This window comes from Lagopus muta, chromosome 26 (genome assembly GCF_023343835.1).
Source record: "Lagopus muta isolate bLagMut1 chromosome 26, bLagMut1 primary, whole genome shotgun sequence".
Taxonomy (NCBI): Eukaryota; Metazoa; Chordata; class Aves; order Galliformes; family Phasianidae; genus Lagopus; species Lagopus muta.
Genome location: NC_064458.1, coordinates 3,458,249 through 3,472,029, shown reverse-complemented (window position 1 = coordinate 3,472,029; position 13,781 = coordinate 3,458,249). Strand labels below are relative to the sequence as shown.

The following is a 13,781-nucleotide window of genomic DNA, read 5'->3' as shown; positions in this document are numbered from 1 at the left end:
GCGCCCCTCACTCGGTGCTGCGGGCTGTCCGCGCGTGCGGGCTGCGCTCGCTCCCTCCCTCCCCTTCTCCTCAGCGCTTTCGCCACCATTTTGTGTTGCGACCACACTTCGTGCCGTTGTTTTCACCCCGTCGTTCTCAGTCGAAACAACGGCTCTATGGCGGAGAGTCACTCAGCTACTGGGCAGGGTGAATACGTGTCTCTGAGCGGGTGCGGAACGCCGAGCTCCGAGCCCGAAACCCGTCGGCTGAGCGAGCTGCGCGTGATCGATCTGCGGGCGGAGCTGAAGCGCCGCAGTTTGGATAGCGGTGGGAACAAGAGCGTCCTGACGGAGCGGCTGAGGAAGGTGAGCGGGAGCGCTGCCGGGGGGGAGGGGGACGCTCACACGGCGCGTGCGCGGCGCTGAGGGGAAAATGGCGCCAAAGCGGCGCTGAGGGCAGCCGGGCTGTGACGGAGCGGCCCTCTGTGGGATGCGAGGTTTGAGGGTGGTGTAAAATCACGGAATATCTCACTTCGGGGTGGATCTGCAGGGGTAGTTGTGCGGCTGTTATGGTTGGGCTCTTTTCAAACGACTCTTCCAATCCGCTCGGCTTCGGGGGCTCGCAGTGCCACATCGCTGCGGTTCTGAACGCCTCCAGGCACGGGGCTCCTCCGTGCTGCAGCTGCGGGCCGTGCCGTCCCTCAGTAACAATGTCCCTCAGTAACTGTCGCCTTCTGTTCCCCACAGGCCATCGAGGAGGAAGGGGGGAATCCTGACGAAATACCTGTGACCTCTGAAAGCACAATGAAGAGAACCCCAAAAAGAAGCAGCAAAGGTACAGGCGGCGTAGAGAGGATTTCTACCCCTCTTCTCTTTGGGTTTTCTAGTAGTTATTACCCATTAAATGCAATCTTGATTTTTTTATTTTTCTCCTCAATTTGCTTTTCCTTTTGGAAAAGTGCTCAGTTTAATTGTAGCAATGGACGTTTTGCAATCAGTGCTTACACAATTGTATACAGACAGTTTTCCTTCTTATCATAGAATGGCCTGGGTTGAGAAGGAGCACAGTGCTCATCCAGTTCCAACCCCCTGCTCAGTTTAAAACCATTCCCCTTCTTCTATCGCTGTCCACCCACATAAACAGCTGTAGGCTGTTTATTCCAGAGCTTAGTCTGAAATACACGTTGCTGTCTGTCAGTCACAGAATCCTACAATGGCCTGGGTTGCAAAGCAGCACAACGCTCATCAGTTCCAACCCCTGCTGTGTGCAGGTCACCAACCAGCAGCCCAGGCTGCCCAGAGCCACATCCAGCCTGGCCTTGAATGCCTGCAGGGCTGGGGCATCCACAGCCTCCTTGGGCAACCTGTTCCAATGCCTCACCACCCTTTGGGGGAAAAACTTCCTCCTGATATCCAACCTAAACTTCCTTAGTCTCAAGTTAAAACCATTCCCCGTTGTTCTATCACTATCCGCTTTTCTTTTTTTCTTTCTTCTTTCCTGGAAACACTTCTGAAAGAATGAACATTTGAGATAGATAACTGCAATTTCTACTCAGTCAGATGTAAGGGGTGCTCAGTGCTGCTCAAAACCTGTGTCAGAGCTTGCACTGCGCTGCCTTACTGGTATAGAAAGCATAGAAACGCTCGATTTTTGGAAAATGAGGAAAAAGTGGATAGCCAAGAATGCCTGTTATGAAAATACGTAACTTGAAAACTATATATTTGTAACTTCTTATATTCTAACAATCAATGCAATTAGGACGTAGACCAGACGAAGAGGGAGCTGAAGACAACGGCCTGGAGGAGGATTCTGGAGATGGGCAGGTATGCAGAGCTGTGCTGGAAGTGAAGAAAGAACAGCATTGTTTCTAAGCTACAATAACTTTTATATATGCTTTTTTTTTTTTTCTTTTGTTTCTTTTTACAGGAGGACATTGAAACAAGTTTGGATAACTTGCAAGACATTGACATGATGGATATTAGCGTGTTGGATGAAGCTGAAATAGACAACAGCAATGCTGGAGATTGCGGAGAGGATTACAGTGCTGATCACATTCTTGACTCGCTGTCTGATAGAGAAAATGCTGATGCAGAAATGAAAGAACTTCCAGATCAGCCTCCAGACTATGATGTAGGAGACTTGGAGGCGTCCCCACAATTGTCAGAAATTAAAGAAGAGTCGAGAGAAATATCAGTAATGATGGTATGCATCTGTTCTGTGTGTGGAGTCAGATTCTGGTTGTTTTATGTTTGTTTTGTTTTCCAAGTTCAGTAGTGAAAGAGTCGTCAAGGAATAGTTGGAACCACTGGGGGCTCTACTGCTTCTCTCCATCACTGCTTTTTGTTCCTTTACATGTTTGGGGAAACATTCTTGATTTTTAAACGCTTTGGTGTTTTTTGTATACATCATATGTCCATGTATGTCACCTCTAGTATGGGAAACAACGTTTTAGTAACTTCACTTCATGCTTCATTCTCATCTTCATATCTTTCCTTTGCTTTTGTCTGCCTCTGTATGTTTCACCTCCTCAGCTGCACAGCAGCACACGTATTCTAGGTGCTTCTTTTTGTCAAGATACGGCCTTGCACTTGCTGAAGTTTTACAGGTTGGTTTTCCATGCTCGTCTGCCTGTTGCCCTGACTTCACCACAGTACTCATTTCTGCTAGAAGATGTCTTTCCTTAAGTCAAGTTTACCTCCTGCAGTGTTCCACAGGATGTTGAAGAATGCTCTTTGTGTGCAGTCTGATGGGGAGGTGCAGCCCTTGTCTGTCAGCTCCCCAGATGGGGACTTTTTCCTCCATTCCCAACTCTGGCAGTTACAGCAGTAAACTTAGCTCTGTCCTCCAGCATTCCTTACCCTCAGGACAAACGTGAATGCTGAGAAAGCAGGGTTTAATTCAGCAAGGAAAGTGCCAGAATCTGGGTCAAATGCTGCAGTCTTTTCTCAGCATGTTCCTCGCTGCTCACTGAGGTTTCTTGGCTCTGTGTTTGCCACAGGGTGTAAAAGCAACACTGCAGGAAGGATTGACCTTAAAAGATCTCTGTGAGGCATCCCGTATTTCAGAGGTAGTGAGGCCTTCAGCAGCAGCCATCGCTCAGGTTTTAACCTCAGTCCTTCTTTTGGGCACTGGAGATCTTGGCGTGCTGCTTAGCAGTGAGAATCAGCTCCAGCCTTGGATTTCTCATCCAGGTTTCACTTCCAGTGCTGTGATGTAGATAACGAGGTGTCTGTTCTGTTCTGCGCTTTCTCCAGGTGGAGGTGGAAGACGTTGGAAACAGTTTCGATGCCGCTTCGTCTGAATTAATTGAAATAAAGGTAAATTGTGACCTGTTTTTACAAATGAAAAGCTTTCATACGTGTCATATCATCTTCGTAGGGAGTGGAAACCGTAAAAAGTAACATTAAATCTTCTTGTGAGGAATCTTTTTAAAATGCAGTGGTTTCAAACCTGAGATCAGGAGAACCACGGCGAGGGAAGGGAAGTGTCCCATGCTGGGTAACATCTCAGCCTGCTGTTGAGTACTGATATTTCTCTTCCCCCTTCCCCACAGGAAATTGAAGAACTGCCTTTGGAGCCAGGTACTGTTTATAAAAATATTAATTTAAAAAACAAAACAAAACAAAAAACAAACCAACCAAAATCCAGGGCTTTAAAACAGTTAAATTCTTCATTTAATCTTTTTTATATCCCTGTTTCCTTTTAAATTCATTACTGTAGTGTACGTTGTTATGATGGAGAATCCAGGTCATGCAGGGTCATAGAGATTGGAAACCCAGTCATATCACCAGATCTGTGGATGAGACCTGTTTGAAACGTGTGTTTAACGTGGCGAAATCGTTCTGTGCAACTGCAGAGGAGCTAAAGAGTGAGCCTTAAAGGCACGAAGGTTCTGAGCCTAAAACAGATCTTGTGATATCACGCTGTACTCTAGTTCTGGGAGTGTGAATACAGGAGCGCAGGGCATAGCGAGCTGTGCTGCAGAACAGAAGGTAAAGAGTGGCTGGACTTCAAAGGAACACAGTGCTGTCATGGGACGTCCCACGGATCACGTTTGGTTTCTGGACTGCAAACACAGCCATCTGCCGTCAGAATATCTGCTGTCAGAAGAAGGCCAGGTGTTGGACTGTCTGCTAAAAGAATGCTGCTGAAAACTGGAAATTGAACTCTCAGTGCTTTGCTGTGTTGAGATCTTGGACTGTGGAAGCCAACTAGAGAAGAAACAGAGCGGAACGGTTCCACGAAGAGGATCAAGGATGAGCCAGAAGGTTTTGTTAAATCTGGGGGGGGATTTTTCTTCCCTGTTAACGTGTGAGGGCTGATGCAGTAGTGTGTCAGAGTGCAGGGAGCGTAGGACTTGTAACACTGGGTACACTAGGGTTTTCCAATCTCTGTGTAGCTTAGCCTTCTCTTGGTGTTAGTGTGGCAGCCATGCCAGTTCCACGTTTGTGATTGCTGTATTTCCCTGGTGATTAAACCTTGTGCCATTCTATTCCTGTTAAATCCGTAGAAAATGAGAAAATACTCGACATTTTGGGGGAAACTTGTAAATCTGAGCTCCTTAACGAAGAAACCTCCGAAGCGGAGCAGCCACATGCACAGGAAGCAAGTAACGTGGTGCCAGGCAAGAGGCTGGCAGAGGAAGAGGACGCTCTTGCTGCCGCTCAGTCGGAGGAAGATGCTTTAGATTTGGACAGCAAATCGGCACAAGCTATGGCAAGGAAGGAGGCAAAGCGTTTAGTTGTAGCGAAAGGGGAGACAAGTGAACAGACAATAGAGGAAGAGAAGCTGGACTCTGACTCTGTAGGAGTAGAGAGCGTAAGCGATCAGAGTAGCAAGCGCTGCCAAGGCCTGGAAGCCTCTAGTGGGGAAACAGCGGAGAGAGGCGCAGGTGCGGAAGGCAAGGATAGCAAAGAAGATGCCAAGAAAGCAGAAGACAAAGCTAATTCAGAGGAATCCCCCGCTACTAAAGAGTCCTCAGCCAGTGAGGGCGGTGATCAGAAAAAGAGGTTTGTTTTTTCTCCGTTATAGACCAGATGCTATCTTTTGTCACGGGTCGTTAAGTGCTGCCGATAAGCCGTGTCCTTCAATTGGCCACCGCGCCTCTGAAATTGTAGCCTATTGCTAAAGAATCGGTTTGATTTCTCCTTGTGCAGAATTGTCGTTGTTTGGTTAAGCGCAGAGGGTTTGATTTCTTTCCTTCCTCAACCTTCAAAGGTTGTTTTCTTAAATTACTCTGATTTCTGTCATCTGCAAAACAGCATTAATTGTCATCTTAAGTATACGAGTCCCATATTTCCAGTCACTCTTCCAAAAATTTGCAGAGGTACCTTTTATTTCAGAACTAATTGGTGCTGGTAGGTATAAAATTCTAGTGCACAACCTGAACTTGCTTTGTCTGATGCTTGGTTGAATAATGTGTTGTTTTGTCTTTAGCCCTGTGGAGGAGGACAAAGATACAAAGCAAGCCTCCAAAGATGAGAAAGGTAGGCTGTTTTCCTTCAAGAAATAAAAACATCAATTGAAAGGAGTTTGTTTTGTGTTAACGCTTAATATTTTGTCATTCTCTTCCAAGTGATTACAGTGTAAGGAGGCCTATGTGTAGGTGAGAACTCCTTCAGGCTATTTGGATGTAGAGCTCTAAAGTTAATTGCTGAGGGCTGCAGTTTATGCTCTGGTTTTAAGTGGGAATGTTTTGGAAGCGGTGAAGTTGCCGTTGTGCTGGAAGAGGTTTGAGCAGGAGGGGAGAAAGCGGAGTTGTTTTCTCACTGTTGTGTTCTTGCTTAAAAGGTTGCAGGTTGGATTTTATGCTGTGTTTCTGTTCCCTCAGGCCGTGCTGGCAGCGGCTCTGGCAGAAATCTGTGGGTCAGCGGCCTCTCATCCTCCACGAGGGCAACGGACTTGAAGAATCTCTTCAGCAAGTATGGAAAGGTGCGTGGGGGGGGGGCAGGCTGACAGTGACCGTGTCTCATGGGGGGCCCTGGAAGTTCTGCTCACTTAACTTCTGGCTTTTCTAATGGCTGCCTGGACTGAGCACTGAACTCTTCCTGCATTCTATTGAAACTGAAAGTAATAAATCTCATAAATAACGTTGTCTGGGATGGGACAAAAGGAAAGTAGCGGTTTTGGAGGATCTCTGCTCAGCTGCTCTAAAATTAAGGCAGCTCTGGATGTGAGGGCAGCACTTGCAGAGGGGAGCTCACTGCAAGGCCACGTCCCCTCCCTCCTGCCTCCCTGGTGTGATGGGGATGTTTGTGTCGCTGGGCACGACTCGCCTGTAGGCATTTGGGGGTAGAGGCTGACAGATGTCTCCTGAGGAAAGGCAGATGAATTAGGTTATTCTCCTGCTTGGGTATCTTTAAGTCAGCTCCCTGCTCAGCACCTCAAGGACCGATTTTGAGCATGGGTTTTATGGTGGCATCTCTTTCAAGAGCTGAATCATCAAATGAGTCCCACAGCTTCTGGGCTGCCGGTTGGCGACCCTGCACACGGCAGGGGGTTGGAACCAGATGAGCGTCGTGGTCCTTTGCAGCCCAGGCCGTTCTGTGATCTCTTCCAAGGGTATTTTGTGCAGTCAAGCTTGGCTGAGGCACCTTTGGAACACTGTGGGCCCAGCAGTGTGTGCCAGCTTACAATGAACCCATCTCTGAACTGAGCTTAGCACTGCTGTCCTGGAGTGCCAGCAAAGCGTTGTGTGCCAGGAACGTTTCCTCTGCGTTAAAACCGAGCTATCACCAGCAAACAGAGCTGCTCACAGGGTTGATCAGAGCTAATTTACCCTTGTTTCTACAACCACGAGGGCTTTTTCTTCTTCTTCCCCTGCAGGTGGTTGGTGCAAAAGTGGTGACAAACGCTCGCAGTCCCGGCGCGCGCTGCTACGGCTTTGTGACCATGGCCTCGTCTGAGGAAGCCACCAAGTGCATCAATCACCTGCACAGGACAGAGCTGCACGGGAAGATGATTTCTGTGGAAAAGGTCGGCGGTAGCTCTCACGTGGCAGGATGTTGGAACGAAAGGTGGAATTTTAATGCCTGTGTTTTATTGTTTAAGAAAAAAAAAAAAAAACAAAAAAAACGCTTCTTGCTGAAATTCTAGGCCAAAAATGAACCGGCTGGGAAAAAGCCTTCAGACAGAAAGGAAGGCGAAGCGCGGAAGGAAAAAGACAGGCACCATTCTGCAGATTCCAAATCTGAGAAGTAAAGTGTTTTGTGTGTTTTGTTTTTTTCTTTAATGTGTATTTTCCTGTGTTTAAAGACCGCTCCTTTGAAACGCAGCCGCGTCAGAAAAGGGGACAGGAATTGCAGTGAGTCTTGATTTGTTGCTTGCTGCATCTGGAGCGAGAGTCATACTGGAAAAATAGCCAGAAGTGCATCTTAATGGGCTCTCTGTTACAAAACAGGGGAGTTTCAGTGTTCTGTAACAAAACACACCAGCTGTGTGAGATCATGTCACAGCAACCAGTATTTTTTAATCAGAATTTTGTCCTCTCGTCTGGTTTGGATTTGTTCTGCTCGTTGCTGGTTGGGCTAAATGGTTTTAGAATCATTAAGGCTTTATGACCACTATGACTGCGCTGACAAATCTTCCTGGTAACTGGTCTGTTTGCTGATAGGCCGAATGATGAGTAAGCAGTGCTCCTGTACTTTGTTTTCCACGTGCTCTTTTCCTTTTGAAAGAGGCATTTTGCTTTACTGCCTCATAAAGTCACCAAAGTCCTGCGAAGGAGCTGCAGGCTGAACTCCTTGTGTCAGATGCACAAGAATTTGTTTGAAAGCTTCTCTTGTGGAGCTCAGCCTGCAGCTGGGTGAGCCCTTCTCCCTGTGCCATGCATGAGCTGAGCTGCAGCGGAGATTTGTGTTTGTAGCACTCACTCTCCATCCTGAGAGGGGTCACATCTGTAGTCCCTGGCTTTCAGGCAGCCTTAGCTCAGTGGTGTTTGCTGCTCTGCAGCCCGTGCACAAGTGCAGCCTGGCGTGCTGTCGGTGCTTGGCAGCGCAGAAGTGTCGTTAGGATGCTTTTGTCTTCGCTAGGAGTGGTGACTGAGCACTTCTTGTCAGGTCTTCTATTAAAGCAAAGTTCGCCTGCAGGTCTGGTGGTGTTAAAAAGGAGGAGAAGGCCGACAAAAAAGATGATGGGAAGAAATCTGAGAAAGATTCAAAGGATGAGAAGGAAGGGAAAGAGAAAGAGGAGCAGAAGGCTGGAGCCTCCGATCGATCCAGGGCAAGCAAATCAGGTGTGTTGGCAGGTGCAGTGCTTGGAAGGGCTGGTGCAGTGTGAGCAGCTGTGGAGAGGTTTGTAGTTCATTAACTGTGGCAAAAGTGCGTGTTGTGCAGACATCAACTGTGATTTGCTTTCTTGTAAACCTCCAGCTCTGATTCACTGAGGTGTTAGCATAGATTCTGTGCCCTTTCCCCCAGCTTGCACGTGGTTGGCAGGCTGTTGTAAATGGTGATACGTTCTTGCACAAGTCGCCTAACAACCCTGGTAAAATAATATCCTGATATTATTGATATTATCCTGATTATTGGTATTATCCTGATACATCCATCTGCAGTAGTATTTATTCCTGTGTGCTTTTGTTTTCTAGCAAGTCGAGGAACTGAGAGGACAGTGGTGATGGATAAATCTAAAGGAGAACCCGTTATTAGTGTGAAAACATCTGCTTCCAAAGAGAGGGTAAGCAGGGCTTTGTGGGCACTTCTCTGTAAGAGCAGCTGTGAGTGACCCGACTGTGTGAGGGCTGCAGGGTGTCCTGATCCTACCTGTGTGAGGGCTGCAGGGAGTTCTGCCTCCTGTGTGGGGAACTGTTGACCTGTGGCAGAGTTTTAGGAGGCGTTAAGGAGTCAATTGCACTGTGAAGGTAAATGCTGGTGCCTCACCTCACAGTCATTCTGCTGGAGCTGAGGAAGTAGGAATGTAATTTGACTGTGGTGTTAAGATGATCCGTCTGCAGTGTGGTGCCTGGTGACCTTTGCAGTGCTATCGCTTACCAGCAGCACAAGGCAGGCCATGTGCCTCCAGTATTTATGTGCACTTACACTCACCAGAAGCTCTGGCCAAATTCTGGGCGCTTCTCCCTGCCTCCTGTGTGTGATTCCACGCCGTTCACCTCCAGGAGGGCGGCAGCGTTCCGAGTCGAAACCAAGCGGGTGTTTTGCTTGGGAGTCGTGGCTGGAAGCGTTCAGCTAAATGTAATTCTTTGATTTGCCTCAGAGCACGAAGAGCCAGGACCGCAAATCTGAGAGCAAGGAGAAGCAGGACATCTTGTCGTTCGATAAAATCAAAGAGCAGCGCGAGCGCGAGAGGCAGCGGCAGAGAGAGCGCGAGATCCGGGAGACGGAGCGGCGGCGGTGAGTGCTGGGCTCTGCAGCCTCAGCTGTGCTGCAGCCGGGTTCCCTGTGGGCCTTTCCACGATGGTGGCTCGGCTTGCTCTGATGCTGAGCTGCTGTGCAGAGCTGGGAGGCTTTTCTGTACCCAAACCGGCCATCTCTAAGCTTCTGAGAGGCTGCTGTGGGCGATGGCTTCTGTGGGCACCCCCAGCTCATGTGTTGTGCTGAGGCAGAGCTGAATGCTCCTCATGCTTGTGTTCTGCCTGAAAGTTTTGACATGTCTCCTAAATCCTTCAGTTGTTGGAGCTCTGTGCTGCCACGCTGTGCTCTACCAAAACTTTCTCGGCCCATCTTAGAGCAGGTGCTGCCTTACTGATGTGGAATGCTTAACTCCCTTTGGGCTCCTATTAAGCAGCTTTGGTTGGGTTGAGATGAGACCGTTTGTATTTAATCCTACAGTGAGAAAAACATAACTTCTGTTTTGAAAGGCGAACTAATAGGAGCACCAAAAACGAGCAATAAAGCCTCGATTGGAGATAATTGACTGAAAAACAAATGTCTCCTTTTCAATTAGAGAGAGAGAAAGGCGAGAGCGAGAGCAGCGCCTTCAGGCCATGCACGAAAGGGACGAAAGGCAGAGGCTGCAGAGGGAGAGGGAGAGACTGGAATTTCAAAGGCAGCGTCTGGACAGAGAGCGCTTGGAGAGGGAGAGATTGGAGAGGGAAAGGATGCACATCGAGCAGGAGAGGAGGAGAGAGCAGGAACGGATCCAGAGGGAGAGGGAGGAGCTGCGGCGCCAGCAGGAGCAGCTGCGCTACGAGCAGGAGCGGCGCTCAGCGATGAGGAGGCCCTACGATGATGGCAGGTAACTGCAGTGGGACACCAGGCTCTGGCCACGTCTGCCTGCAGATGTGCTGTTCTGGAGGATGCAGGAGAGCGGCGTGAGGTGTGCTGGAGGAGTTTAGGTTGGAAATGAAGCAGAATTTCTTTGTGAAGAGGGTGGTCAGGTGTTGGAACGGCTGCCCAGGGTGGAGTCCCTGTCCCTGTGGGTATTTGGGATGTGTGGGAATGGCACTGGGGGACGTGGCTCAGTGATGCACCCGTTAGGTTGTGCTGATGGTTGCACTGCATCTTGAAGATCTTCAACTTTAGATGGTTCTGGGAATCTAAACTGTGAAGCTGGGGGGCCAGCAGGAGGGGCTTGTTCTCATGTCTGCCCCTGCTGAGGGTCTGCTTTTTGGGGTGGTGTCCTGAGGCCTCAATTACAAATCAGAAATAACTCTAGAATGGTGGGATTGCGTGTGGTTTGATCCCGAGGTCTCACTCGAGATGAAGAAAGGAGCTCTGTACGAGGTTGGCTTCCTTCCTTGCAGGCGAGATGATCCGTACTGGCCAGAGGCGAAGCGGGTGGCACTGGATGACAGATACCACTCCGAGTTTGTGCGCCAGGACCGCTTCCATGACTTCGACCACAGGGATCGCGGCCGGTACCAGGATCATTCCTTGGACAGGTCAGCACGAGGCACAGGTTCTTCTCCCCATACCCTGAAGGAACCTCGGTGTCTTTCTGCCTCACTCGTGGCTTGAGCAGTGCTGAAAACAGATGAGCCTCGTGCTTTTCTTGCATCTGATCCCATGCGTACTTGCAGCGCTGTGCCCCCCCAGCTGAGCTGTGCCGTGGGCAGTCCTGCAGTCCTCAAGGTGTATGGAGGTGTGATTTGTGAATCCAGGCTAATTAATCCAAGATGTCACACCTTCCTTTTGCTGCAATGCTTTCCCTGCTCCTTGGCAGCACAGCTTACGCTGACTTTAGCTCCACAGTCTGCAGAGGTGCTCTGTGCAGTGTGGGCACTTTGAGCTGCTCTCAGGGGAGCTGTGGGAGGAGCTGTGCCACTTCTGCTTCTAACTCATTTCTGTGCTGGTGGATTCACTCTGTTCTTCCTTGGCTCCAGGTCTGCCCTCGTCCTGCTGGCCATCACTCAGTGTCACCTGTATTACTCATTGCTCTGAGCCTTCCTTTGGTCTCTTTGTATGACATCAAAACTCCTTTCAGTATGTTACAGCTGGACAGATGCTGGCTTCTCAGACTTACAGCCCTCCAAACACAAAGGTGCTGCTTATGGATTACGACCATTGGCTTAACTGAAACTTTTTTTCTTTCCAGAAGAGAAGGTTCAAGAGGAATCCCAGACAGAGACGGGCAGGTGGGTGGCATCCACATCATGGCTTCATTTCACACCAAGGGCGAAGCAGGAGCAGCACGCTGCTACCTGTTCTCAACTGGAGCTGCTGGCATTGAGGCGTCTGTCCGTCAGCACTGGGGCCGGGGGGCGGTGCGTGGTGACGGATTTCTGCCTCAAAGCCCTGCGATGCAGCAGCTGGGGGGGGGGGTTCCCTTCTCTAACACTGGTGCAGAAAGAGACGTTCTGCCAAAAGCCGGCACCCACCTGCATGTGGGGCTGTGAAACCAAACTGGAGCCAAGCGCACAAAGCGCAGCAGCAGAACGTGGGGCAGCTGCCGCTTTGCTTTGTGGAGCCGAGCGGCACAGTGCCCTGTGCAGAGCTGTGTGCTGCTGCTGGGGGAGGGGGGAGCCGGTGCTGTGACCGCCCTGCTTGCCTTGCAGCATTACCCTGATGAGCGGCACGGCCCCGAGCGGCACCCGCGGGAATCCCGTGATGGTTGGGGCAGTTATGGGTCGGAGCGGAGGATGAACGAAGGCAGAGGGATTCCCCCACCCACCCGGTTAGTGATCCGGCGCCAGGCTGCGGCGGCGCTTCGTCCTCGCGTGGGTAAAATGAGGGTGCGGGTGGGAGTGTGGCACGAGGCCTTCCTCCTGATGGGTCCTTTGAGCCTCTGCTCGGGATGTGCCAGGGATTTAGGGGTGAGGAGGGGCTCTGTAAGCAGCTCCCCTTCCCAGGTGAGGCTCAGTGCTTTTAGCTGCCCCAGGCAGAGCAGCACTCCTAGCTAGAACTCGGCATTCAGCAGATGGAGGTGATGGGGGGAGCTGAGCATGCTGGTGGTTTCTGTGCAAGTCAGCAGCTGGGCTGGATGCGTCCCAGCAGTGTGGGGCTGAGTGCAGGCACACCGACAGGGAGCAGGGGTTGGTTGGCTGGTCGCATCTCGCCCACTCTGTGCTCCACCCAGCACGTGGGGCTGTGCAGGTAGCGCCTCCTGTGCTGCTGCAGCAATAAGGGGCGCCTAGAAGATTCTCTTTTATTTTTTTAAGAGATGGACGTGACTGGGGAGATCATGGTCGAAAGTTAGAGGGGCATCAAGATCGTTCATGGCAGGGCAGTGTGGCTGGAGGAGTGATGGGACGGGATCATGAGAGATGGCAAGGTACACTTGCTGCTTCCCAGTGTGATCGTGGTCTTTCTATCAATGACTGCTGCTGAACTTGTGGTGGTAATTAAAGCCTGCAGACCTTCACAGCATTACCAAGAAAGCAAATCAAACTGGGGACGATCTGGCTGTTCTGGTAGGGCAACACAAAGGCCTTTTCTCCTCCCCCCACCGCTGCTTTCTCTCGTTCTGTGCTCAGGTGGTGATCGAGGCACGCCTGGTCAGCAGGGACCAGGCCACGCGACGCACCGCGGCGGGATGGCAGGGTAAGGAGCTTCACCTGGGTACCAACAGGCCTGAACCAAAGCAAAATGCCGCGTGCAAAGTGCAAAGGCACGCTTTGAGATCCAACTCGAGTATGGATTTGCAAGTAGGAGGGGAAAAAAAAGCCCAGGCAGAATCAAATGGCTGTTGGGAGACACGCGGCCGCCTCTTGCTTCCCGTCCCGTTCCCAGCCTGTCTGCTCTCCCTTGTAGGCGTGGAGGATTCACGCAGGGCCCAAACCACAGCCAGGTGGCACCGAGTGCTGCAGTGCAGGGGGGGTTTGCAGGCCAGGAGCGGGGACACAGAGCGACCGAGCCGCGCTTCGCCCGCCGCTACTGAGAGCGCTTTAATACACAGATCTATAGACAGAAAAATCTATTTTTAATACAAAACGCCAATGGGGGTGAGTTTTATTGAGCAACTTGAATTTGTGATGACGAAAAAGCAAGACTGCTGCCACATCGTAGCCAAATGCTCTTATCAGTTCAGCTGATTGGTTTCCTTTCTTTGTTATGAACGTGTTCTTGGTCGGCATTGAAGTTTCTGTTAGTGAAACATTCCATTTTTCCAGAACAATAAAAGCAGTTGATGGTGAACAAACGCTTCCTTCTTCCCGGGGTCTTTGGCAGCCTGGCTGTGGAATCGAGACAAGTTCTGCTTTCGGCCCTGAGGGCAGCTGTGGGGCAGAGAGCTGCGTGTGTGTGGAAGGGGTGAGACTGGGATTCCTCCTTTATTTCTCCGTGCTCTATTACGCTGCGGAGCCTTGGGCCCTCAGGAGCCCCGCTGCCCTGTGCCCCCAGCTGCTGCCTCCGGTCCTTCCGTCGGCTTCCCAGGGCGATGCTGCATCCCTGCAGAGCTGCTTGCA

The 13,781-nt window shown here is 50.5% G+C and overlaps 1 protein-coding gene across 6 annotated transcripts; it reads left to right on the top strand.

Moving 5' to 3' along the window:
* The first annotated feature begins 11 nt into the window (after positions 1-11).
* On the top strand, positions 12-13,775 carry LOC125685038 (scaffold attachment factor B1-like). 6 transcript variants are annotated; one of them, XM_048927762.1, is made up of 21 exons: positions 12-345; positions 727-814; positions 1,739-1,803; positions 1,907-2,182; positions 3,235-3,297; positions 3,534-3,561; positions 4,491-4,989; positions 5,417-5,466; positions 5,811-5,911; positions 6,806-6,955; positions 7,076-7,176; positions 8,068-8,213; positions 8,568-8,656; positions 9,194-9,330; positions 9,884-10,174; positions 10,683-10,820; positions 11,474-11,513; positions 11,934-12,052; positions 12,537-12,649; positions 12,852-12,918; positions 13,129-13,775. In XM_048927762.1, exons 1-21 carry the CDS (start codon positions 157-159, stop codon positions 13,253-13,255), a joined length of 2,877 nt encoding a protein of 958 aa, XP_048783719.1. In that variant the 5' UTR covers positions 12-156; the 3' UTR covers positions 13,256-13,775. The 6 variants fall into 6 exon arrangements, 5 of the variants coding, with proteins under 5 accessions (XP_048783719.1, XP_048783718.1, XP_048783721.1 ...); XM_048927761.1 differs by having other exon boundaries at positions 8,038-8,213; XM_048927765.1 differs by lacking the exon at positions 12-345 and adding an exon at positions 370-476 and having other exon boundaries at positions 8,038-8,213.
* The last annotated feature ends 6 nt before the right edge of the window (positions 13,776-13,781 follow it).